This window comes from Aphanomyces astaci (genome assembly GCF_000520075.1).
Source record: "Aphanomyces astaci strain APO3 unplaced genomic scaffold supercont1.32, whole genome shotgun sequence".
In the NCBI taxonomy this organism is placed as follows: domain Eukaryota; phylum Oomycota; class Saprolegniomycetes; order Saprolegniales; family Verrucalvaceae; genus Aphanomyces; species Aphanomyces astaci.
Genome location: NW_009798295.1, coordinates 609,046 through 628,162, shown reverse-complemented (window position 1 = coordinate 628,162; position 19,117 = coordinate 609,046). Strand labels below are relative to the sequence as shown.

The window sequence follows — 19,117 nt, the reverse complement described above, 5'->3', positions numbered from 1 at the left end:
CCTTGCGAGCCTACTAAAACCTACTGTTTCACCTTACGAATTCTGTATTATGGACTTTTACGTTAAATTTTCAACTAATCATCGATTACTATTTTAATATTATAGTAATCGATACTACTACTATTAAAATAGTAGTAGTATAGTTTGGCCCAGTTCAAATGTTCATCTTCACTGTCAAATGCGTATACTACACATTACTACTACTATTGAAATAGTATAATTTGGCCCAGTTCAAATGTTCATCTTCAAATGCGTATACTATATATTGCATAAACTTAAAATCTAACTTTGAGTAAATCGAATCACAGTCCAAATTTCAGCTGAAAAGGCCAATATTTACTTCTAGTAGGTGGGGATCAATGATATGTACAGTAGCTACAGTAGCGGTAAGTTACTCGTCCTTCGTTTCGTAGCGTCGATTGCACATCACACATCCTATTGTCACTTGTTTGGGATGTGGTTATTTCTACGAGATGGTCAAAAAGCTACGCAGCGTATTCCGAAACTGGCCCAGTTTTTGCGTGAATCGGTCGCGGTTGGACGCTTCGAGCGACGGCAGGATCTCCTGATACAGTCGGGTGAACGCATCGTCCACTTGGGCCTTGTGCTGGTCGGTGCCTTGCGACGCGGCGATGCTGTGCTGGTACGCCGTCAGTGCGTCCGGACTGCACAAAGACAGCGACAGAATCGGCCGCGACAGCGCCCACTGGGACGTCGCATCGCCATAAATCAAAATGTTAAACAGCGACGACAACAGCGTCGACCACAGCGACGGGTACGCTTGCAAGTGCATCGCCAGCGCGTGCTTGACGGGTGAGTCCTTCTTCTTTTTGGTTTCGTGGTAGTACAACGAAGCCAAGTGGTCCACCGCCGTCGCGCACTGCGCCGCGATCGTCAAGTCGTACGAGTTGACGCCTTCGTGCAAACTCTGCACCAGCTGCGAAAACACCGACGACTCGAGCGATACCACCGACACGATCTGGTTGCGAAACAGCATCTCCAAAAAGAAAAAGTACGTCGTCTTGACCTTGGGATATGTCTAATATCATACATAAACAACAACAGGAATAAATAAATAAATATTTCGACGACAATACCATGAGTTCGTCCAACGGAATCGCCAGTGCCAGTTGCAAGCACACTTCGAGCGCTTGATCCCATGCAGCATCGTTGTACAGTTTGAACACGCCGAAATTCACATAATTGCCGCCTACCGTCAACCATGTTGTCATCGGCTGCTTTTCAGATAACGATTCCAAATATATATATATATATTGTGAATTCGCTATAAACTTCCAACATTCGCGCTATTTGTCGAATCGATAGTGAATCACGCTGGAGTTCTGATTGGTTGAATATACTTGTCCTTTATATAAGGGCCAATCAAATGCACTCAAAAGTGGATTAGCCAATAGCGTCAATTCGTGATTATTCGATTCGACGGGGTCTGGAAATTCGTATCGAATCCACAATATATATAGTCACAAACATATTTCAAAACATACAATCCCTTTTTTGATATAGTCAAGGGATATATATCATCCCTGGACTATACCAAAATAGCTAAAACTATATCAAAATAGATAATCCCTCGACTATTTCAAAATATATACCTAAAACTATTTAAAAAATATAATCCCTTGACTATATCAAAATAGATACACCTAAAACGAAGGATTTCAAACTATATAAACCTAAACATATTTAAAAAATATTCAAGCCCAGGAATATTTTCAAAATCCCCAAAAACGCATCAAAATCTATGGAAGATTCCAACATATACAATCATATTTTAACATAAACAATCCCTGGACGATTTCAATATATCAATACGTTCGTTACACCAATCCATAGACGATATTTCCACATCCATCTCAACACAACAATCCGATCCATATGTGTCATGTACGTACCCAGTGCGCGAAACAAGATGCCCATGCACAACGACATGCCCTTGTACTTTTCCGCGTACGCGTCTCGGTGGACGGGGTGGTTGAGGATGCGCGTGCCGTACGCCACAATCACGCGGCTGAGCTCTCGAAAGAGCAAAATGCCATTGGGCGAGCTCTGGTCAAACACTACGCGCTGCGACTTGTTGTACGCGAGTTCTTGGAGGAACTTGAGCAGCGCGTTCATGACACTGGGCGTGTCATACCAGACCTCGGCCGCCTTGGTGAACACCGGCATGTACGTGGGGTAGAGCAGATCAAACATGGCGTTGTACGTGCGTTTGTTGTGCGTCGAAATAAATACACCGCGGAGGTCTCGGCACATGCCGATGATGGCTTCGCGGACGTCCGGGTGGCGGTAGTTTTGGATGTGCATGAGCTTCGCGAGCACTTGTTCGAGGGGCGCAATGTACTCGTCAAAGCGGTCCGTGGACTCGTCGAACGCGGTCGTAAACAGCAGCCTCGAGATCGTGCTGTGGAAGCTCGTGCGGTGCCGCGTATTGGACGGTACAGCCAGAAACGGAAACTCTTCCGCCGTGGGGTGGCTAATCAAGTACTGCACCGTGTCCAGCCCGAGCAGCAGCTTCCCCGACGAGTACCCCGACGCAATATCGAGAAACAAAGTCAGCGTCTGCGAAATCACGCGCTCGTCGTCGCCCCAAAACTTTAGATTCTGGCCCACATGCGTGACAATCATGTTGACGACGACGGTGTGATCGCCGCATCCCATGCGCTCAAACATGCGCTGGTACGACTTGTGCTTGGCCGACATGGAATTTTCAGCGGACGACGAGGCCGCAGTCGGGGACGTGACGGTCAGCTGTGACATGGACGGCATGCCGTGCTGCTCGCCAATATATGACCGCCGAAAGTAGCTAAAGAAATGCAGCAGCGCCAGCTCCAAGTGCACGTGGCACTTGCGCGCGCCGCCAGAGTTGATCAGCCGATGCTCGACCACCTTCATCGTGCGAAACACTCGCTGGCACAAGTCCGCGTCCACGAGCTCGTCGCCGTCGTTGAGCTGCGCCGACGTGTACGAGTGGCCGCCGATAACAGACCCGACAATGTAAATCAGCCACGCCAGCTGCATCTCGAGTCCGTTGAGGCCGCGGGTCATGCTATCATCATCATCGTCGGCATTGCCGTCATCGCCGCCCATCGAGTTGGTCACCACGTTCTGGTATTGCGCGTGCAGCGAATCGAATACTTGCAGCATGTAATCGCCGATTTGGCGGTAGTTGTAGTGGCAGATCGTGGGCAGTTTGTCAAACTGTTCTGACAAGCTGCCTTCGTCGTCGAGGGGGTCGTCGAGGCCATCGTCTTGGCTCACTTGCTGCGCCGAATCGAGCCGCGATTGGACATATGACTGCACGATGCGGGGAATCGCTTGATCGAGGAAGCTCACGGACGCCGCGCCATTGCGCTCGGCGCGTACGTACGGCAAGGCCGCAACGAGGCGGGACCACAGCCCAAGGAGGTAGTGGATCGAGTTGGCGCTCCATTGCCACTGCTGAAACGACTTCACTGTGAACGTCGGCGTCAGGTCCATCCATTCTTGAAACGAGTCGGCTTTCATCAACTCGGAGAGCTGGTAGTTGGACTTGAGTCGACCCAGGAGGCGGCAAAACTCGTGGTAGTTGTCCTGTTCGGACAGTCCTTGCTGCGTAGAGATGATTCGGCAGATGCCGGCCAACAAGTGCGATAAAAAGGTGGCGCGCTCCTTGTCTGGCGCAAACAGCGACCGACGCACGGATGCCAGCAGCATGAGCGCTTCGAGGCATCGCGCGGAATTGGGCGCGGCGGAGCTGTGGTAAAAGTCAAACAGGAGCTGCATCGTTTCAGGTTCTTGGATGAGCAGCCGCCACGACGACGGCACTTGCAACGCGCCGGCATCTTCCGACGATTCGTCCGGGTTCGTGCCGATGAAGTCAAACGACAAGCACTTGATCGCCAGGTTCAACGCCAAGTCGGCCATGCGGCTCTCCTGGTCGGGCGACGCGCCGGGGATGTTTTTCATCTGGAGTGTCTTGACCGTGGTGAGCGCGACTTGGAATATGTGGTACAAGGATGCTTCGCGGAAGGCCACGGCGATCTTGCGGTGGAACGTCAGGTTGCGTCCGCTCACGGGCTGGTTCATCTCGGTCACGAGTTCGTTGAGAATTTGCAGCCCGATGATGCAGTGGTCCACCGTGGCTTGGAGGAACTTGGACACTTCGTGGTTGAGCTCGCGGAATTGCTCGTCGTCGAACCAGCCAAACTTGGTCAGGCGGCATACGAGCTGAATGAGCGACGTGGTCACGTACTTTTCAAGGTTCGGCCCTTTCTGCGCCAAGTACGCCAGCACGTAGTTGCGGATGTCGATGCGTTGGGACGGCGTGAAATTGTTCCAGTGCGTCGAGATGAGCTTCGTCAAACTCGTGCTCGCGACTAGCAATGCATACATGCACGTGGAGTTGTCCAAGATATACTGGCATCGCGGAATGTGCTCGGCAGAACTTTGCAATGCTAGGATGCTTTGCTGGGCCATGGACCGTTCCATTTCGTTGCTTGACTGGTACAACGCCGTGCACAGCATCTCCACTTGCTTGAGTTCATTCGAATCCATGCTACGACGTTACCTCTTCCAACGGTTGTATGCAGAAAGGACGGACGCGGCGGCGGCGATGGGAAAGGGAAAGTCAAGACCCCCTATTTGTATGGATATGCCATTGGATCACAAAGATGTATTTTTACAGGTCCCGCATTTCGACTTACAGTACGATATATAAAAATATAGAGGAAACCAGGTAAAAAAGGAATCATTATAGCCAATGGTAGAAACGTACAACTAATTGACTACATTTGATTGGCTAGTAAAAGGAATTTGTAACCAATCAAACGTTCGAATGCCGGGAATCTGAGGCCGATTTCGCGCTCCAACGTTATAATCTGAAGAAGCCACTTCGTGATGGCTTGTGCGACTGCATGCACGCGGCCTTGGATACGAGCACAAACTGCACCATGTCGCACTGCATTAGGCGCACGCACATCACCGCCGATGTTTGGGCATGTCGAGCCGACATTCAGAATTGCATCGAGGACCGCTTCCATGGGCGAACGTCATCGACTACATGTCGCCCTTGCAACGACTTGCAAGCCCTTTCAATCATACGAAAACGATTCGCGAATCTCAGGAAAGCATAGTACTGATACATTATCAAGACACATCACATGACACTTTAAACCACCGCTTCGGAACTTCCATAGAGCTTGCTGTTGGCGGATGTGGCGGCAATGGGCACTGCCAGTACCGTCTGGTACGCTCCCACCACAGGATCGTGTGTTTGGGGTTTCTACGTCGCCATGATGAGGACAAGAAGGGAAAGATCAACGGCTTACCACGGGAATAGATATCTCAACCCAGGATCGACAGCATCTCTTGACAAGTTTCCACTGAATGTCTGCATCCTTGAAGCAAGGTCGAATGTTAATGCGGTCGATCAGCGTACGGGTGTATTGCTCGGCCTGTAGAAGCAGTTAGTACATATCGTGCAAGGAGCATACTGGGGAGGCGTACGTCACTGATGCACATGTAGGGGCACAGTAAGGACAACCCGCCCGTACAGATGCAGCATAGGTAGCCACAGCACACGCAGAAGAAGCATGGCCAATAGTCTGTGAGGGTGTTGTTGATTTGGTTGATAGCTTGGGCGAAGTGCGCTTCCGGCACCTGCATCTCACGCGTTACAATCGCCAGTACTTGGAAAGATATCATACCATTCCTTCCAGCTCCATTGGGAACTCATCGTCGTAGCGATTAGTCATGCCACTGACAAACGGCATGCGCTGTGGCAACAAGAACACCCGCCGCCGGTCCTCCTTCGCCGCCATCGTTACTATGATGTACTCTCCAGAACAACGAAATGTAACGGCTACCGAAATTCTAGCCAATCACAGGCCGCTGATACGGTTGTTTTTATCAGAAAAAATCTCCAAAATTCCGCCAAAATGACCTTTCACGTCATGACAAACCTGAATTTCAAGCCCACTGTTTGCGTGACTAGCTCCACCAGCACGATTAAAAGCAATAACAAAGCTAACCATCCTATGATCCCCACAGTCATGTGTCCATCTCGGCTTCCTTGCAGGCTTTGATGTGGTCGCTGCATGATACTGTAGATGGCATCGTGGGGCCAGTACGCGTGGTGGTGAATCGTAAGCATTGGCGAATAAGAGTGGTCTTAAATAATCCATCGACGAACCAGACGCACGAAACCTTCCACCATTCGCATGGGGTTACGAGATGATGATTTCACGCAGGATGCACATGTCTTCGAAGGTCCACCCCTCGTCGTTCCACTTGACCAGGCCGATCGGAGTGGGAGTGATTGCCGCGTCATCGTGGCCAATGCTGGATTCGTCTGCTGTCGCAACTTTCGTCTGGATTCGACCGCGTCGCCCCGACGTTGCCTCCTTGGAGGTGACAGCTCTGCGTGCGACGGTCGGCTCCTTGGACTTCTTGCTTCGGTCGAGTCGCTTCTGTCGACGCCGCTTCACGTCCGACTTGCGTTGGTTCTTGTTGTGTTGCAGTCGGTGCGGCTCACATAGCGTGTGAGGCAACCCATTGTCCTTGGTCGATCGCTCGTTCGTGCACTTGCCCGACTTGTACTTGCACCGGCCTCGATACTGTAGCTGAAGGTGGTGGACCTGCTCAGAGATCGCCGCAAGTCGAAGGCGGATGTCTTGAGGCATATATATATATATATATATATGCGGTTGTGGGTGAGATGTCAAATGACTTTTCGGATTGATGCATTTGCGACTACTTGGTGCAACGACCATACAAACATCAAGTGATTTGAGCTACAGATAGTGATATTGTTTACAATGGCCTGTCCATTGCAATGGCATTGTGACCAACCTTGGTTGGGCGAGTCAACAGTAGGATATTGGTCACGCCCGTCGTGTGTTTTTCGACTTGAAGTATCTTATACTATTACTGTAATAGTTACATTATTTTGCTGGACTACAATGCACTGGTGGTGTGTGTGTACTGACTGTATGGGATGCCTCACCACTTGCACACAACGCGGACGCATGGTCAGATGGCATTGGGCTGCGCGCGCGGGGTTTCATCTTTGCCAACATGGACTATATGGATATAGTTAGTACTTATTCCCGAAGCTGAAGTCAGTTAATGAAACTCGTTCTGGTTCATTGACGTGGAGGCTACGTACCGGTACAACTGACCAGCATGAAATGATACCGTTTAAAGTGCATATGTTGCTGACAAGAAACAGTCAACAACCACATATGACCTGGTGCTGCTTGTTGTCTCACGTACTCCTTGTCCAAATCAGTAGAGAGGATATTTCCCACTAATCATAATGGACCCTTCGAGCTACACCCTCTGCAGAGACTATTGCCGGCCGAAAGAGCGAGCTACGGAGCGTATGCACATGTACTGTGACTCCATAGAACTGTTTGTGTCTACGTTCGTCGATATTATGTATGGCAGGGCAAATTCGAAGGGGCAAGCTGATGATGTCGCACACGTCAAACCGCGATTCCAGCTGGGTGCTTGTTGATGGCCATTGTATCTGACAGATTTATACATTTACTGTACAATGGTGTGGCCATTGCAAAGGTCAAGAGTGTGGGTCGTTATTGAACTACATGAGTGCAGGTTCTTCCAATCGTAGCATAACCTCAAGAAAGCAAACATGCTTACGTAGAAGATGCACAAGGAGGAACCCCGTGGTATGGAAAGGGAGCTACAGGGACTAGTTAGTTAGTCGAGTGGAAGCACAAATGATGATCGTCATTCTGTCACAGGAGCATTGTATCCTGGTCGTCCTCTCTTAAGAGGTAGGAAAAGTAGTACTAGTATGTATTTTTATTTCTTTCAGTTTATACTGATGTGTGAAATGCAAGCAGGAGAATTTTTTTATTCCTAGTTGACACATTAGACAGATTTCAGAGACGAGTCTCCAATATACTTGGGACAGTTCGAACATGTACTTACTGTTAATCCAGAATACTTGGGACACAAGCCAATAATTTAATCACGCTTTTCGTTCAAAGAACACTACATCTAATTTTTTAAATTCTTTCAAATAAGGTATAGCTCGTTAAAATTGGGTAAAAAAATGAGCGAAATGTCCCAAGTAAATTGGTGCAGAGGTAGTATTATATAGTACCATCCGAAAATGTTTGCTACAACCAGAAGAATTCGTGGATAAACTTGAAAACAGATGAAGTATAATGTTCAAAAGGTATGTATTTGTAATTGTAGAGGAGAAGTCATGGATCACCAATAGGAGATCTTCGCACCAAAAAACATCCAATCAAACCAGCAATCATGCATGCAAAGCTCAATACTTTATCCAATATAACATGGACGTCTCCAGGCTCCGCACCGTACCCGGGTATATGGTATTTATCCGGATAATATGCACGGACAAACCCTTTCAAACTGTCATGCGCGGGAAACGTGGCAAGAATCTGACGAACACGGACCGCAATGCCATCCTCCATCGGCTGCTAGCACTTGTCACGCCGCAATCAACACTACCTCGTGGCGCATTCATTGCTTTTGCGGTTGACTTTGATGTGGCCAGAAGAACCGTGCGCCATGTGTGGCTACGTGCAGCCGTGAACCTCGAGGACAAACGGCGCCCGTGTTCCGACGTCTCCTCCCGTATCAAAGGCCACTGTGGAGAAAAGTTCTTGGAACTGATCAAATAGATGGCAGTATTTTTTGCATGACGCAAATACCAATTTACACACTATTTGACGATGTGACATGGCCCAATTGTTAATATTGCTGGTATACGTAGAATGCCAATTGTTGCAATACATTTTTTTTTTATTTCTTTATTATTTTATTTTTATTTTAAAAAGAAATAAATCTATGAATATAAATATTTTTAATTTATCGTTATAAAATATAGAAATTGAGTAATTTAATTTTAAAAAAATATTTTTAAAATCTAAATTTTTGAAATTATTAAAATATTTATTTTGTTTTAGGAGAATGGCCATAATTCCTGATTGAGGCATCCTTTTTGAATCCTGAAGTGCCCTAAATTGAAGACAATTTTCAGGGCAATCCACCAATTATCTATCAACGTGCAATGTATTTCGCACAATTGAGCTGTATACAGCTCATCATATATGTATGCTGTATGGCTACGAGTATACATATTCAGAGGTTTGCTCTGTGATTGGCGCTTTCCCAATTTAGGGATCAGTGATTGGCTTAGTTTATACGTTACTTCGAAGTATTAATTGGCACATACGCCATTGATTGGCATTTTACGCCAGCCACCTACTGGTTTTGATACTTTATGAATTACTACAGTACTACTAGAACTTATTTATTCCTTCAAAACACACTAATTTCTGTGCTTGGCGTCCATCGAATAACTTTTATATTTATTTCAAGTGAATATTACGTAGTACTTATAGAATAAGTTATTCGATGGACGCCAAGCACTTGTCGAGAATATAGGTTTCCCTACCTCTGGTCCTCACAACCACGTTGTCACCAGCCGTGGACACCTGGCATTGCCACAACACACTGACGTTATCCATTAACCCCTGCCTACTATTTCATCAATGCAGATGCTTGTATAAAACAAGGCGGCCTAGAAGCAGTGACACGAGTCATTGCACTGCTAGCGGGTTAATAGCGCAATTTGCAGGGCAAACTGAACATCATCCTTTAATATCAGTCTATATTATCCTTACCATACCACCAATGCAATCCTGGAACGCATGTTACTATTCATATCGTACGTTCTATAACGTTAACTGAACAGTCTTCTTCGTGTTATATATAATATATATCGCGTCTATAACTCCATGAATGTGGTTCGACTGGTGGCAGGCTGGTCACTCATTTCGACCGCATCTACAAACATTCCGTTTCTGGTCATCGCGTTGGACACCACATCGACCACTTCTCTGCCCACAAACAACATCACTACGCCAAGCACAAACCCCGCCAAGCTCGGCATTTGAAGCAACCACTGCACGTATGATTGCTCCGGCGTAAACGTGTCCCCACCCACATCTGTCACGAGCAAGGCCGTGACGCCAGAGTAGTACGCAGCGTCCACACTGTCACAGTTGGCTTCGGCAAACCCGACGCGGTGATTGGTCATGTCGTACAGCACGTTGTGATTGGCTAGCATGGACGCGCCCAGGATCGTCGCATGGGCAAAGTCTTGAAAGAACACTGTCGCAGTGTACTTGAAGTCGCCATTGTACACCATGTACTGTGTCGGTGGCAGTTGCATCACAGCGTTGTTGGCAAACTTGAACGACAACGTCGGCAACTGGAGCAGCACACTCGGCGACCGAATCACGTATTCACCGCCTTCTCGGTATGGGGCAAACTTGGCATGGTCAAGACCAGCTGCTAACACCGCCGCCGTCCACTGCAATTGAAATGGGCCGGCGGCTGCGCTCGGCAGATACACGAACGTCGTGCCACTATCAAACACACAACCGCGGTTCTGGTTGTAAACGCTACTGGGAACGTCCACCACGAGGCCATCGACAGCCAACGATTCCATCGATACGGTCCAGTATGAATACCCCGTCGTCCGCAGCGGCGTAAACACCATCTCGGCGCCGGGATTGTGCACCGACGTATCCAGCCCGCCTAAGACCATGTGCCCACCGGTAGAGGAGATGCACTGCGAGAAGCCCTTCATCTTGGTCGCCCCATGTTCGTAGAACTGGACAAACAGCGCGTCAGGGTCCCTGGACATGCCCATGATTCCATCCGCTTCCTGGCTCAAGAATGCCCCGCTCTCGGTATGCATGCACCCGAACACGACGTCGGCCACGACATTCGGGTTCTGGTCGAAGTAGCACGAGTCCTTGACCTTAAAGGCTTCCCACCCGCTACCTTCGACGTACTGCTCTGCGAACACACACTTGTCATCCTTTGAGCACGATTTGCATGATGTGAGCCCCCATGCTGCATTGTCTTCGCACGACACGTAGCGCGACCCACTGGTGAAGTTGTAGAACGTGTTGTAGTGGCCGTTGCCGCAATTCGTGCAGTCCGAGCATGGAAACGCCGTGTCAGCGCTACCAGTGTCCACGATGAGCACACGCGGCTGGCCACCAAAGAACACTTCCACAGAGTGCACGCCTTGACCAAGCAGCAGCTTCGTCTTCGCGACGCCACCGCCGCCACTAGCGCTGCTGCTATTACCTTCGTCGTTGAGAGCCTGGAGAAACATCTCTTCGTGCGTCGTGCTCAGACGAGTCATCTTAAATGCCACGGAAGCGTCCACGGATGGCACTTTACCCTGCAGCGCCACCGCTACGAGGACGACGCAGCCTAGACGTGCCATCATTGCAACTGGCCGGTGTGCTGTTTCACAAGATCTTCACCAGGTGCCGAGCTGTTTCGAAGAGTAGATATGAATACGACGATTTGATTGGGCATTGCTTCGATATTGTCGAATCGACATCTGATTGGCTGATATTACCCACAGTGATGAATAGTTCCAAATAAAATTGGTCGATGCGCCAGCCGGTTCGAAGAGTGAATCTGACTGGCCACTAGATGATTTTTGTGGGTTTTGATTGGCCGAACGATTGTCTGCCGATTTGATGCTGCTCATTCGATTGAGTACCCCACTCCAATGTCGAATCGACTTGACAATCCAATCTCTTGTGCTTTTTATAAATGAATCCATTGGCTGCATCTACTGCGTGAAATAAGCTGATACTACTTAGGGTCGTGTGCACGATAAATTGAAGTAAAGTTATTAACGTTTTTCGCTTAAACTACTGGTCGTCGATACTTACTATTAATACTTCGAAGTAGTATCTAACAGTATACTGTATGCAACTCATGTTACCTCTGATCCCAAGAGACACGGCCCAATCAAATCGGTGCATTGGCTGTCCAACTGCCAATGAAAACCTCGTCCGTTACAAACCTCGACCAATAAAGTCGTATCGTGCGTTATTCTATGTTTAATCAATCTTATTTCTCCCAAGTACTGTATCCGTATAAAATTATTTGCACCCTGCAACAATCCTGCGACAACGACCGAACGACGTGCACAATAACGAAATGTCCAATGTTCGAATCACTCGTAACATTATATGGTACTGTTAACGTTATCGACACATCACTACAATATTAATACATCTACAATGTGCATTGACACAGAGTCACGAGGTGGTGAATACTTGCCGCACACTCGCCGTATGAAAGAACCTCGTACATTATATGTATTTGATGGCTTTCACACAGGCCGAAAAAACATGGGTTTAGCGGGGACTTTGGTACCGGTAGTAATAGTACATTACTAAACTTTAGCTAACAGTGTAAACCATAGAGGAGGTACTGTACATATATACAACAACATAGATACAACAATACACGTTTAAATCTAATATTTAGCACATTTGCGGAAGCGGCTCGAGCCGCCGTCCAAGTATTTTAGATGGTAGGTATTGGTGACACCGGGCATCGGCCAGTCGCACGGGCGGGCGACTGCATGGTTTGAAGAGCTCTATTTCAACTGGTGAGATGTGTACCTTGAAAGGATGGATTCGACAAGGAAAGAAGCGATAGCACCACAAACGACCCAATGGATCGGACAATGTTGGAGAGCTGGCACAACGCCTTGATCTGTCGGTCCGCTAGCGTCGACATGTGACGACGTACGACGTCAGCATCGACGCACCTTTGAAGTCGGGCGTGGCTGATGCGGTCGCGGCGGGAATCGCCTGTCGCTGAACTTGGGATGCCATGCCGAACGATTCGCCTTGACAAATGGCCATTGCGTCCGACGTCCCGCTGAAACGGTTTCGATGCTGCGATGTGATTGGTCAGTTTGGATACCCAAAACGGTACGACCTTTTGTAGCAAGTCCACTTCCTTTAATTGGACGACATAAATGATGTTGTTGTTGGGATGTGATGTATGGCATTCGTACTTGATCTCGTTGGTCCGTGGCCTACGGAGGCAGCATCCGCGCTGTTTGTCCGTACTTCTATCATACTATAGTACTCCGACTATCGATTAAATACATATATATTACTAGTACTTATATAATAAGTACAACACCATTTTGCAGTTAAGTTGGACGAATTCCCGATATGGCCGTGTGCCCGATATATTTATTTGGTGGTGTGCCCGATATAATTGGCCATGTGCCCGTTTAATTTGGCACACGGATGTCATGTGCCCGATATAATTAGCCGTATGCCCAACCAATTGGCCATCTGCCCGATGAATTGTGTCGTGTGCCCGATGAAAATGGAATAAGTGCAAATCAGTTTTGGTGGAAACATCATGGTTGAAGTTCGGACGAAAACGCGCCAAGGCAAGAATTCGAAATTTATACTTGAGAATAAAGTATAGTTAAAGTTCATAATGCGCGCACAGCTTTCCTCCAACACTTTGCATGCTCATTATTCAAATCACCGAGGAACGCACAGCATGGACGTCGCTGAACCCCCACGAACTCTGGTAATGATGTCAATTAAAGTATTGCCCCTATACTTCAACTTTTCGTCCATACTTCCAACTCCGTCCAAAATTTGAATCTGTCACGCGCAGAGCTCACTTTTCGATTTAACCTCAAGGTACGCACCCTCGATGGACGCGCGGAGGCCATGGGCAACATAGATGTTGGTATGTGACGTCAATAAAACGACGCTGCATGTGTCGTTTAACGACCATTTCTATATTGAATTGACTTTTTATTGCGTGATTTCCATTTTCATTGGGCACACGGCCAATTATATCGGGCATTCGTCCAACTTAACTGCAAAAACGTGTAATATATATACTACGTAGTATATATATCGATGAACGGTGGAATCGGTTGGGGAGTGCAAAGACAGGCTGGGCCTTGCACGACCATTGCCATTTTGAAACACCCAGAACTCAATCCGTGGCGATGGCATGTGCAAAATATGACTCACACAACGTGATAGATTGCGTGTTGAACATCTCGGTCGATGTCGCAACCTAACATGATGGATTATCCCGAGAAAGCACAAAATTTCAATGTTTTTTTCTTATTGCTGCTGCATAAAACGCAGGTTTTAGGTGAACTCCGTGTGGGGGCAGCTGCAACGACCATCAAGGGTTGTGGCGCACATCCGAGAGAGCAAATAGAAAGGAACATGCGTTTGTGTGTGTTGAAGAAGTCCAGAATCATTTAGCGATTTGCCCACTGTACCCCGCCTTCGCAGCAGCCATGGACGCGCCAACCATACTTCTCCGCGCCGCCACTGGCCTGGCAATCGCTTATATCTTCTATGACCTGGGCTTCCTGACTGGTCATGTGTGGCTTGATACTGCTGTGCTGGTGCTCTCTATGGTATTTCTAGATGGTGGCGACCACGAGTAGGTCAACCAATTGTAACTTTGGCTTTTGCGATCAAGTGATAATCATAGCACCGTGGTTTAACTCGTTTGTTGTCTGCATCTGAGTGGAGGTGCGCGGCCTTTCCCAGCGTACGTAGCGGAGGTAGGCTTGCTTCTGATTTTCTTGAGGGGTTCGGCGCATTGCCAGGGGTTCGCGATAGTTACCCCTGGCCATGCGCAAACTCCGGAGAATGAAGACTACCTTCGACGTAACTTTTGTTCCCGAGCGCCGGGGTTCCGAGGTGTCAAGGCTCTTGGTTGGTGGCGCACGTTGCTGTGTAGTATACATTTGGATTGTTACTAAAGTGATATTTCATGCGCGAAGCGTTATTCCTAATTCCTGCCAGCATACTAGCGCAGCGGCGTGTTCCTTGAACCCTTGTAGTACTGTACTGTTGTTAACTACCAGTATATCGCACGATTCTTGGTCTGGACCCGTTATCTATTGTATGCTTCGAAGTACTACGTTACGCTAGTAGTAACAATAAAAAAAAATATTGTCAAGGACACAAACTGGAAATATGACTATTAATAACGTTCCTCATTTCCCCCCATGCCTAACGAACGTTAGCTGTAGTACAGTACATATATGATAGGAATATTTCTCCGCACATTAACCTTGTGGGAACCAACAACATGTACGTGTACACTACGGTATTATTGTCTTCACCTTTATTGTGCTTTTCAGTCATATTTGCCTATTTTGGGGATTGATGAAATCGCCAACTAATCGAGAAAACGAGCAATTTAATTGGCTAAAAAGATTGATTGTAGTATTGCCGCCACTAAAGTACCACACTTCAACTTAGTTTTGTACTACGTAGTACTTCGAAGTATGAAATATATTTCGCGACTTCGGCACTGACTGTTAATTTCGTGGGAACGTCGAATTCACTCATTATATTTCGTGGACTGCCAGTATATTTCGTGATTTGCTCAATTAGCAAACATCCATTATATTTCGTGACGAGGCCAATACACTTCAACTCGCTCTGATTGGTCAGAAAGCAGTGCGCGAAACTGTCTTTCGCGCACTTTTCAAGCCTTCTCGATGCAGCACCTCCCCATGGATTGCAACCTTCCCCTCATCCTCTCCTATGGCGATGAACCTCCATTACCTTGAAGCCCAGTAAGCACTTACCTAACGTTAGTAACAAACGAATGTCAGCCACGCCGACGAGGCACGTACAGAAACGTCCCGATGTCAGCAAAGCAATACCGGTAGTCGCTTGGGTGGCATCGCGTGACCAAGTCATTCAAGATATGCTTCTGATACCACGTAGTATATGCGTACTGTTGATTGCCGTTGGAGTTGATGCGAATCATTTGTATCACTCCACTCGACCACAGAGCCGAACACATGGACGACGAATTGGTTACAGTCTTGCATATTTTCACCCAATGCGTTAACATTTATGCGAAATATATTGGCCAAGTCACGAAATATACTGGATGTTTGCGAATCTAACTGAGCAAATCATGAAATATACTGGCAGTCACGAAATATAATGAGTGAATTCAACGTTCCCACGAAATGAAGTGCCAAAGTCGCGAAATATAATGAAACTCCGTGAATTTAAATGGAATTCCACGAAATATACAGTAATATACATGTACCAGATATTTTTCGACATTATTAACCGCAAAATGGTGTAATAACGTAAAGAACTTTTAAGTTTTACTGAAGCTATTTATTGAAAATCCTATTTGTAGCAACTTCTGTCGAAATGATGCTTGCAATACCTTATTTGTTTCGTCATCAGGAGGAATACAGGGTACTTATCATAACCGATCAGCCCGCATCCTGCGCAATCAAAAGCTCGTGTTCTGTTTCTTCTTACGGGTCCCAGTAAAACGTGCGGATGCCTCGCTTAGGCACGACCGTGTGCACAACACCGTGGGAAGTCGACAGGTCGAACGTTGCGTCCACCTGCGAGTGTTCGTTCTGGACCACCACAACCGTGCGGTTGGACGGGGTCTGGAACGCCGTCGCTTGCGCAAACGCGTAGCCGGCCGTGAGGCAAAACCCTGTCGCATGGTTGGTCACCACACCTTGTCCCACATGCCACTGTTGGGCCGTGGACTGGTCGCATGCTTCTAGCGTCACCGCGGCGCCGTTCTCGGTCGATCCGTGCGCGACCGACAAGCACTTGCCCTGAAACTGAATCGCTCCATCCTCGTTAAAAGTGTACACGTTTTGCGTGTAAATGCACATGGTCAGCTCCACCTTATCGCCAAACCATTCGCGGACTACATCAATGCAAAAGTCCGTGCCCTGGACCTGCAACTTGTTGTCGGGTGTCCGGATAACCGCCTGCCGGATACTGCCGTCGCACACATGCGCGGCCGACGGGTACTTGAGCAGCAGCGCATGGTCCGTGCCGGGGGTATCGAATGAGACGCGGACGTCAGCGGCGATGCGCTTGGAGCCTGGCGGGACAAACGCGGAAAAGTGCTTGATGTAGTAGTACAATGGCTGGACGATGAAGCTCGTGGCGTCCGGCGTGAGCAGCAGCGGCGCATCGCATTTGTTGTTCAGGTGGTTGGGGCCGCCTTCGTGATCTAGCAAGAGGTTCCAGTCGACCCAGCCGTTGGCGTAGTTGTTCACGTCCGAGAGGATGTCGTGGCCGTACCGCTGCGCGCGGAACCACGCGACGTCGGCGGTGGAAGCCACGCCCGGGCAGTTGCATGCTTCCGTGGCCAGCACCAGCTTGGACGGATCCAAGTGATGCGTGTCATTCAGGTGGTTGTAGTACAGCGCGCCGTCTAATTCGCGGCCGTCGCCGTTGTACCAGTGAAATGCGACACCGTCCACGTACTCGCTCGCTTTGGCGTATGCGGCGGCGGCCCACTCTGTCACAGCATCGCGATTGTGGTCAAACACGAGGATCTTCACGTCCGGGTGGTCCTTGCGGATCTGAGGGCCGAGAAAGTCGCCGACAAACGTCGCTTCCGAATGGGCTTCCCAAAAGCATGCTTCCCACGGCGCCGGAAACATGGGCTCGTTCTGTGGCGTGAGGCCCCAGAACGCGATGCCGTGGTGCTTGTACGCCGAAATGAACTTGGAAAAGTACAGCGCCCATGCCGCCTGGTAGATGGGGTTGATCCCCAGCGGCGTCGCCGACCCAGTCATCGAGTACTTGCCCTTGTCGTTGGGTAGCTTCATCCACGCGGGAGGGCTCCATGGAGACAGGAATAGCTTCAGGTCCGGCCGACGTTGGAGCGCGCGATGCAGCAACGGGATGATGGACTCCGTGTCCTTGGTCACGTTCGTGTCGAAGTGCGCCAGCGACACGTCTCCCACGACGTCATCGAACGAGTACGACCCCACGGAAAAGTCGCACGAGTTCATCGGCACGCGGCCAAACGAGTACGCAGCGCCAGTCTTTTCGTCAAAGTACAGGCGCAGCACCTCTTCCTGCTTGGCACGCGGCAACTTCTTGAAATTGAGCGCCGACGCTTCCGTGAAGGCGCCCCCAAAGCCGAGGATTTCTTGGAATACCTTGGAGTCGTCGATGTAGATGGTGCTGTTGCGCGTGGCCGTCGTCGTCCCTGACTTCTTGGTGTCCTTCGCTTTCTTGGAGAACTTCAGGGGAGGCAGCTTGCGGAACAACGTAGGGGTTCCATTCTCGTACGCCGTTTCCACCACGTGGATGCTCACATGTTTACGTTCGACTTTGGGGTGGCTGTTGATCGAGTTGTCGACGATTGCAGGCGACGAATGCAACGTCGAGACGAATCCAGCCGCAACGATGCTCACGGCACCAGCGACAAGCAGCACCTTCGCATTGGACATACGTCGGGAGTTCACATCGTCGTCCATGAGAGGACCCACGGATCCATACTGCGAGGACGGGCGTCCTTGGTTGAGCTTGGCGCGCATCTTTTTCTGAAGTGAAGATGCCTGTCTAATGGTCAAAAGTGTGGCCGCCTCAACAGCATACAAATGGCAAGACGATTTCTCCCTAATGAAATTGAATGAAAGGAGTATCTTTCATTTGATTGGCTGGAAACGAACCAATCGACAGGCGCGATGTATATATGTGATAGTAGCATTGGCAGTCGTACCTCCATAGTGTAAGTTAAGGTAAATAAATACCAGACACGCGGATACATTAAGCGCATCTCCCAAGGAGTTCATGAGAAATACAACATACTGCAGGGGGTGGTCGTACTGTAACGTTACCAGGTACTTGTAACTGTGAATGCGATTTAGTGTACCGTACAGTACAGGCTCAGTACGGTGGTGACAAAGAATCTTCGATGCATCCACCAGAATAGCAATGACGACGACAATAATATACTACAGTACAGTACTCCTACGTACGTACTACATACAGTACAAGAGTACGAAGGTAAAGCTAATATGTACTGTACCATGACACTGTAACCCATGGCTACCGTGTACTAGGTACAAGGTGTACTGTACAGTACTGTACGCAGCCAAGAGTGATAGCTCTACAGTACATCATGGAACTGTACCGTACATAATACGGTTTTTACACGACCGGCATCCGGTTATAAGGCTTCGTGCACGACGAGCGTCGTGCAAATTCTGCTTCCATCGAGAAATTAAGAACCCCTAAATACAAATATCAAGATATTTAAATTTGATGTGATATAAATCGAATTTGCACGACGCACGTCAAGCTGTAAGCTAAGCATTTCTATTGGCTATAATGTGCAAAGCCACAAAGGTGATCAAACTCCATCCAGCCACGACAATTTGGAGGTAGAAATGCCATGCGACTGATGGAACTTGTTTCAGTGA

The 19,117-nt window shown here is 48.5% G+C and overlaps 6 protein-coding genes across 8 annotated transcripts; all 6 read right to left on the bottom strand.

The window, feature by feature from the left end:
• Positions 1 to 354: 354 nt before the first annotated feature.
• On the bottom strand, positions 355 to 4,641 carry H257_11219. Of its 2 annotated transcripts, XM_009838099.1 has the most exons (3): positions 1,914 to 4,641; positions 1,098 to 1,210; positions 355 to 1,039 (listed from the first exon to the last, which is right to left on the bottom strand). In XM_009838099.1, the coding sequence occupies exons 1-3, from the start codon at positions 4,552 to 4,554 to the stop codon at positions 467 to 469; spliced, it is 3,327 nt and encodes a 1,108-aa protein (XP_009836401.1). In that variant the 5' UTR covers positions 4,555 to 4,641; the 3' UTR covers positions 355 to 466. The 2 variants fall into 2 exon arrangements, with proteins under 2 accessions (XP_009836401.1, XP_009836400.1); XM_009838098.1 differs by having other exon boundaries at positions 355 to 1,210.
• Positions 4,642 to 5,102: 461 nt separating this feature from the next.
• On the bottom strand, positions 5,103 to 5,842 carry H257_11218 (hypothetical protein). The gene is made up of 4 exons (XM_009838097.1): positions 5,706 to 5,842; positions 5,506 to 5,658; positions 5,328 to 5,453; positions 5,103 to 5,281 (listed from the first exon to the last, which is right to left on the bottom strand). Exons 1-4 carry the CDS (start codon positions 5,817 to 5,819, stop codon positions 5,168 to 5,170), a joined length of 507 nt encoding a protein of 168 aa, XP_009836399.1. The 5' UTR covers positions 5,820 to 5,842; the 3' UTR covers positions 5,103 to 5,167.
• Positions 5,843 to 6,150: 308 nt separating this feature from the next.
• Positions 6,151 to 6,680, bottom strand: H257_11217 (hypothetical protein; the record flags this gene model as incomplete). Its single annotated transcript, XM_009838096.1, has 1 exon — positions 6,151 to 6,680. The coding sequence occupies one exon, from the start codon at positions 6,678 to 6,680 to the stop codon at positions 6,225 to 6,227; it is 456 nt and encodes a 151-aa protein (XP_009836398.1). The 3' UTR covers positions 6,151 to 6,224.
• Positions 6,681 to 9,740: 3,060 nt separating this feature from the next.
• H257_11216 (hypothetical protein) lies at positions 9,741 to 11,364 on the bottom strand. Its single transcript, XM_009838095.1, has one exon. The coding sequence runs from the start codon at positions 11,303 to 11,305 to the stop codon at positions 9,785 to 9,787; it is 1,521 nt and encodes a 506-aa protein (XP_009836397.1). The 5' UTR covers positions 11,306 to 11,364; the 3' UTR covers positions 9,741 to 9,784.
• A 998-nt stretch (positions 11,365 to 12,362) lies between these two features.
• H257_11215 (hypothetical protein) lies at positions 12,363 to 12,749 on the bottom strand (the record flags this gene model as incomplete). Its single annotated transcript, XM_009838094.1, has 3 exons — positions 12,363 to 12,478; positions 12,504 to 12,608; positions 12,653 to 12,749. 3 exons carry the CDS (start codon positions 12,747 to 12,749, stop codon positions 12,363 to 12,365), a joined length of 318 nt encoding a protein of 105 aa, XP_009836396.1.
• A 2,482-nt stretch (positions 12,750 to 15,231) lies between these two features.
• Positions 15,232 to 18,236, bottom strand: H257_11214. Of its 2 annotated transcripts, none has more exons than XM_009838092.1 (2): positions 16,090 to 18,236; positions 15,232 to 15,441 (listed from the first exon to the last, which is right to left on the bottom strand). In XM_009838092.1, the coding sequence occupies exon 1, from the start codon at positions 18,227 to 18,229 to the stop codon at positions 16,184 to 16,186; it is 2,046 nt and encodes a 681-aa protein (XP_009836394.1). In that variant the 5' UTR covers positions 18,230 to 18,236; the 3' UTR covers positions 15,232 to 15,441; positions 16,090 to 16,183. The 2 variants fall into 2 exon arrangements, with proteins under 2 accessions (XP_009836394.1, XP_009836395.1); XM_009838093.1 differs by having other exon boundaries at positions 15,252 to 15,441; positions 15,488 to 18,236.
• Between the last annotated feature and the right edge of the window lie 881 nt (positions 18,237 to 19,117).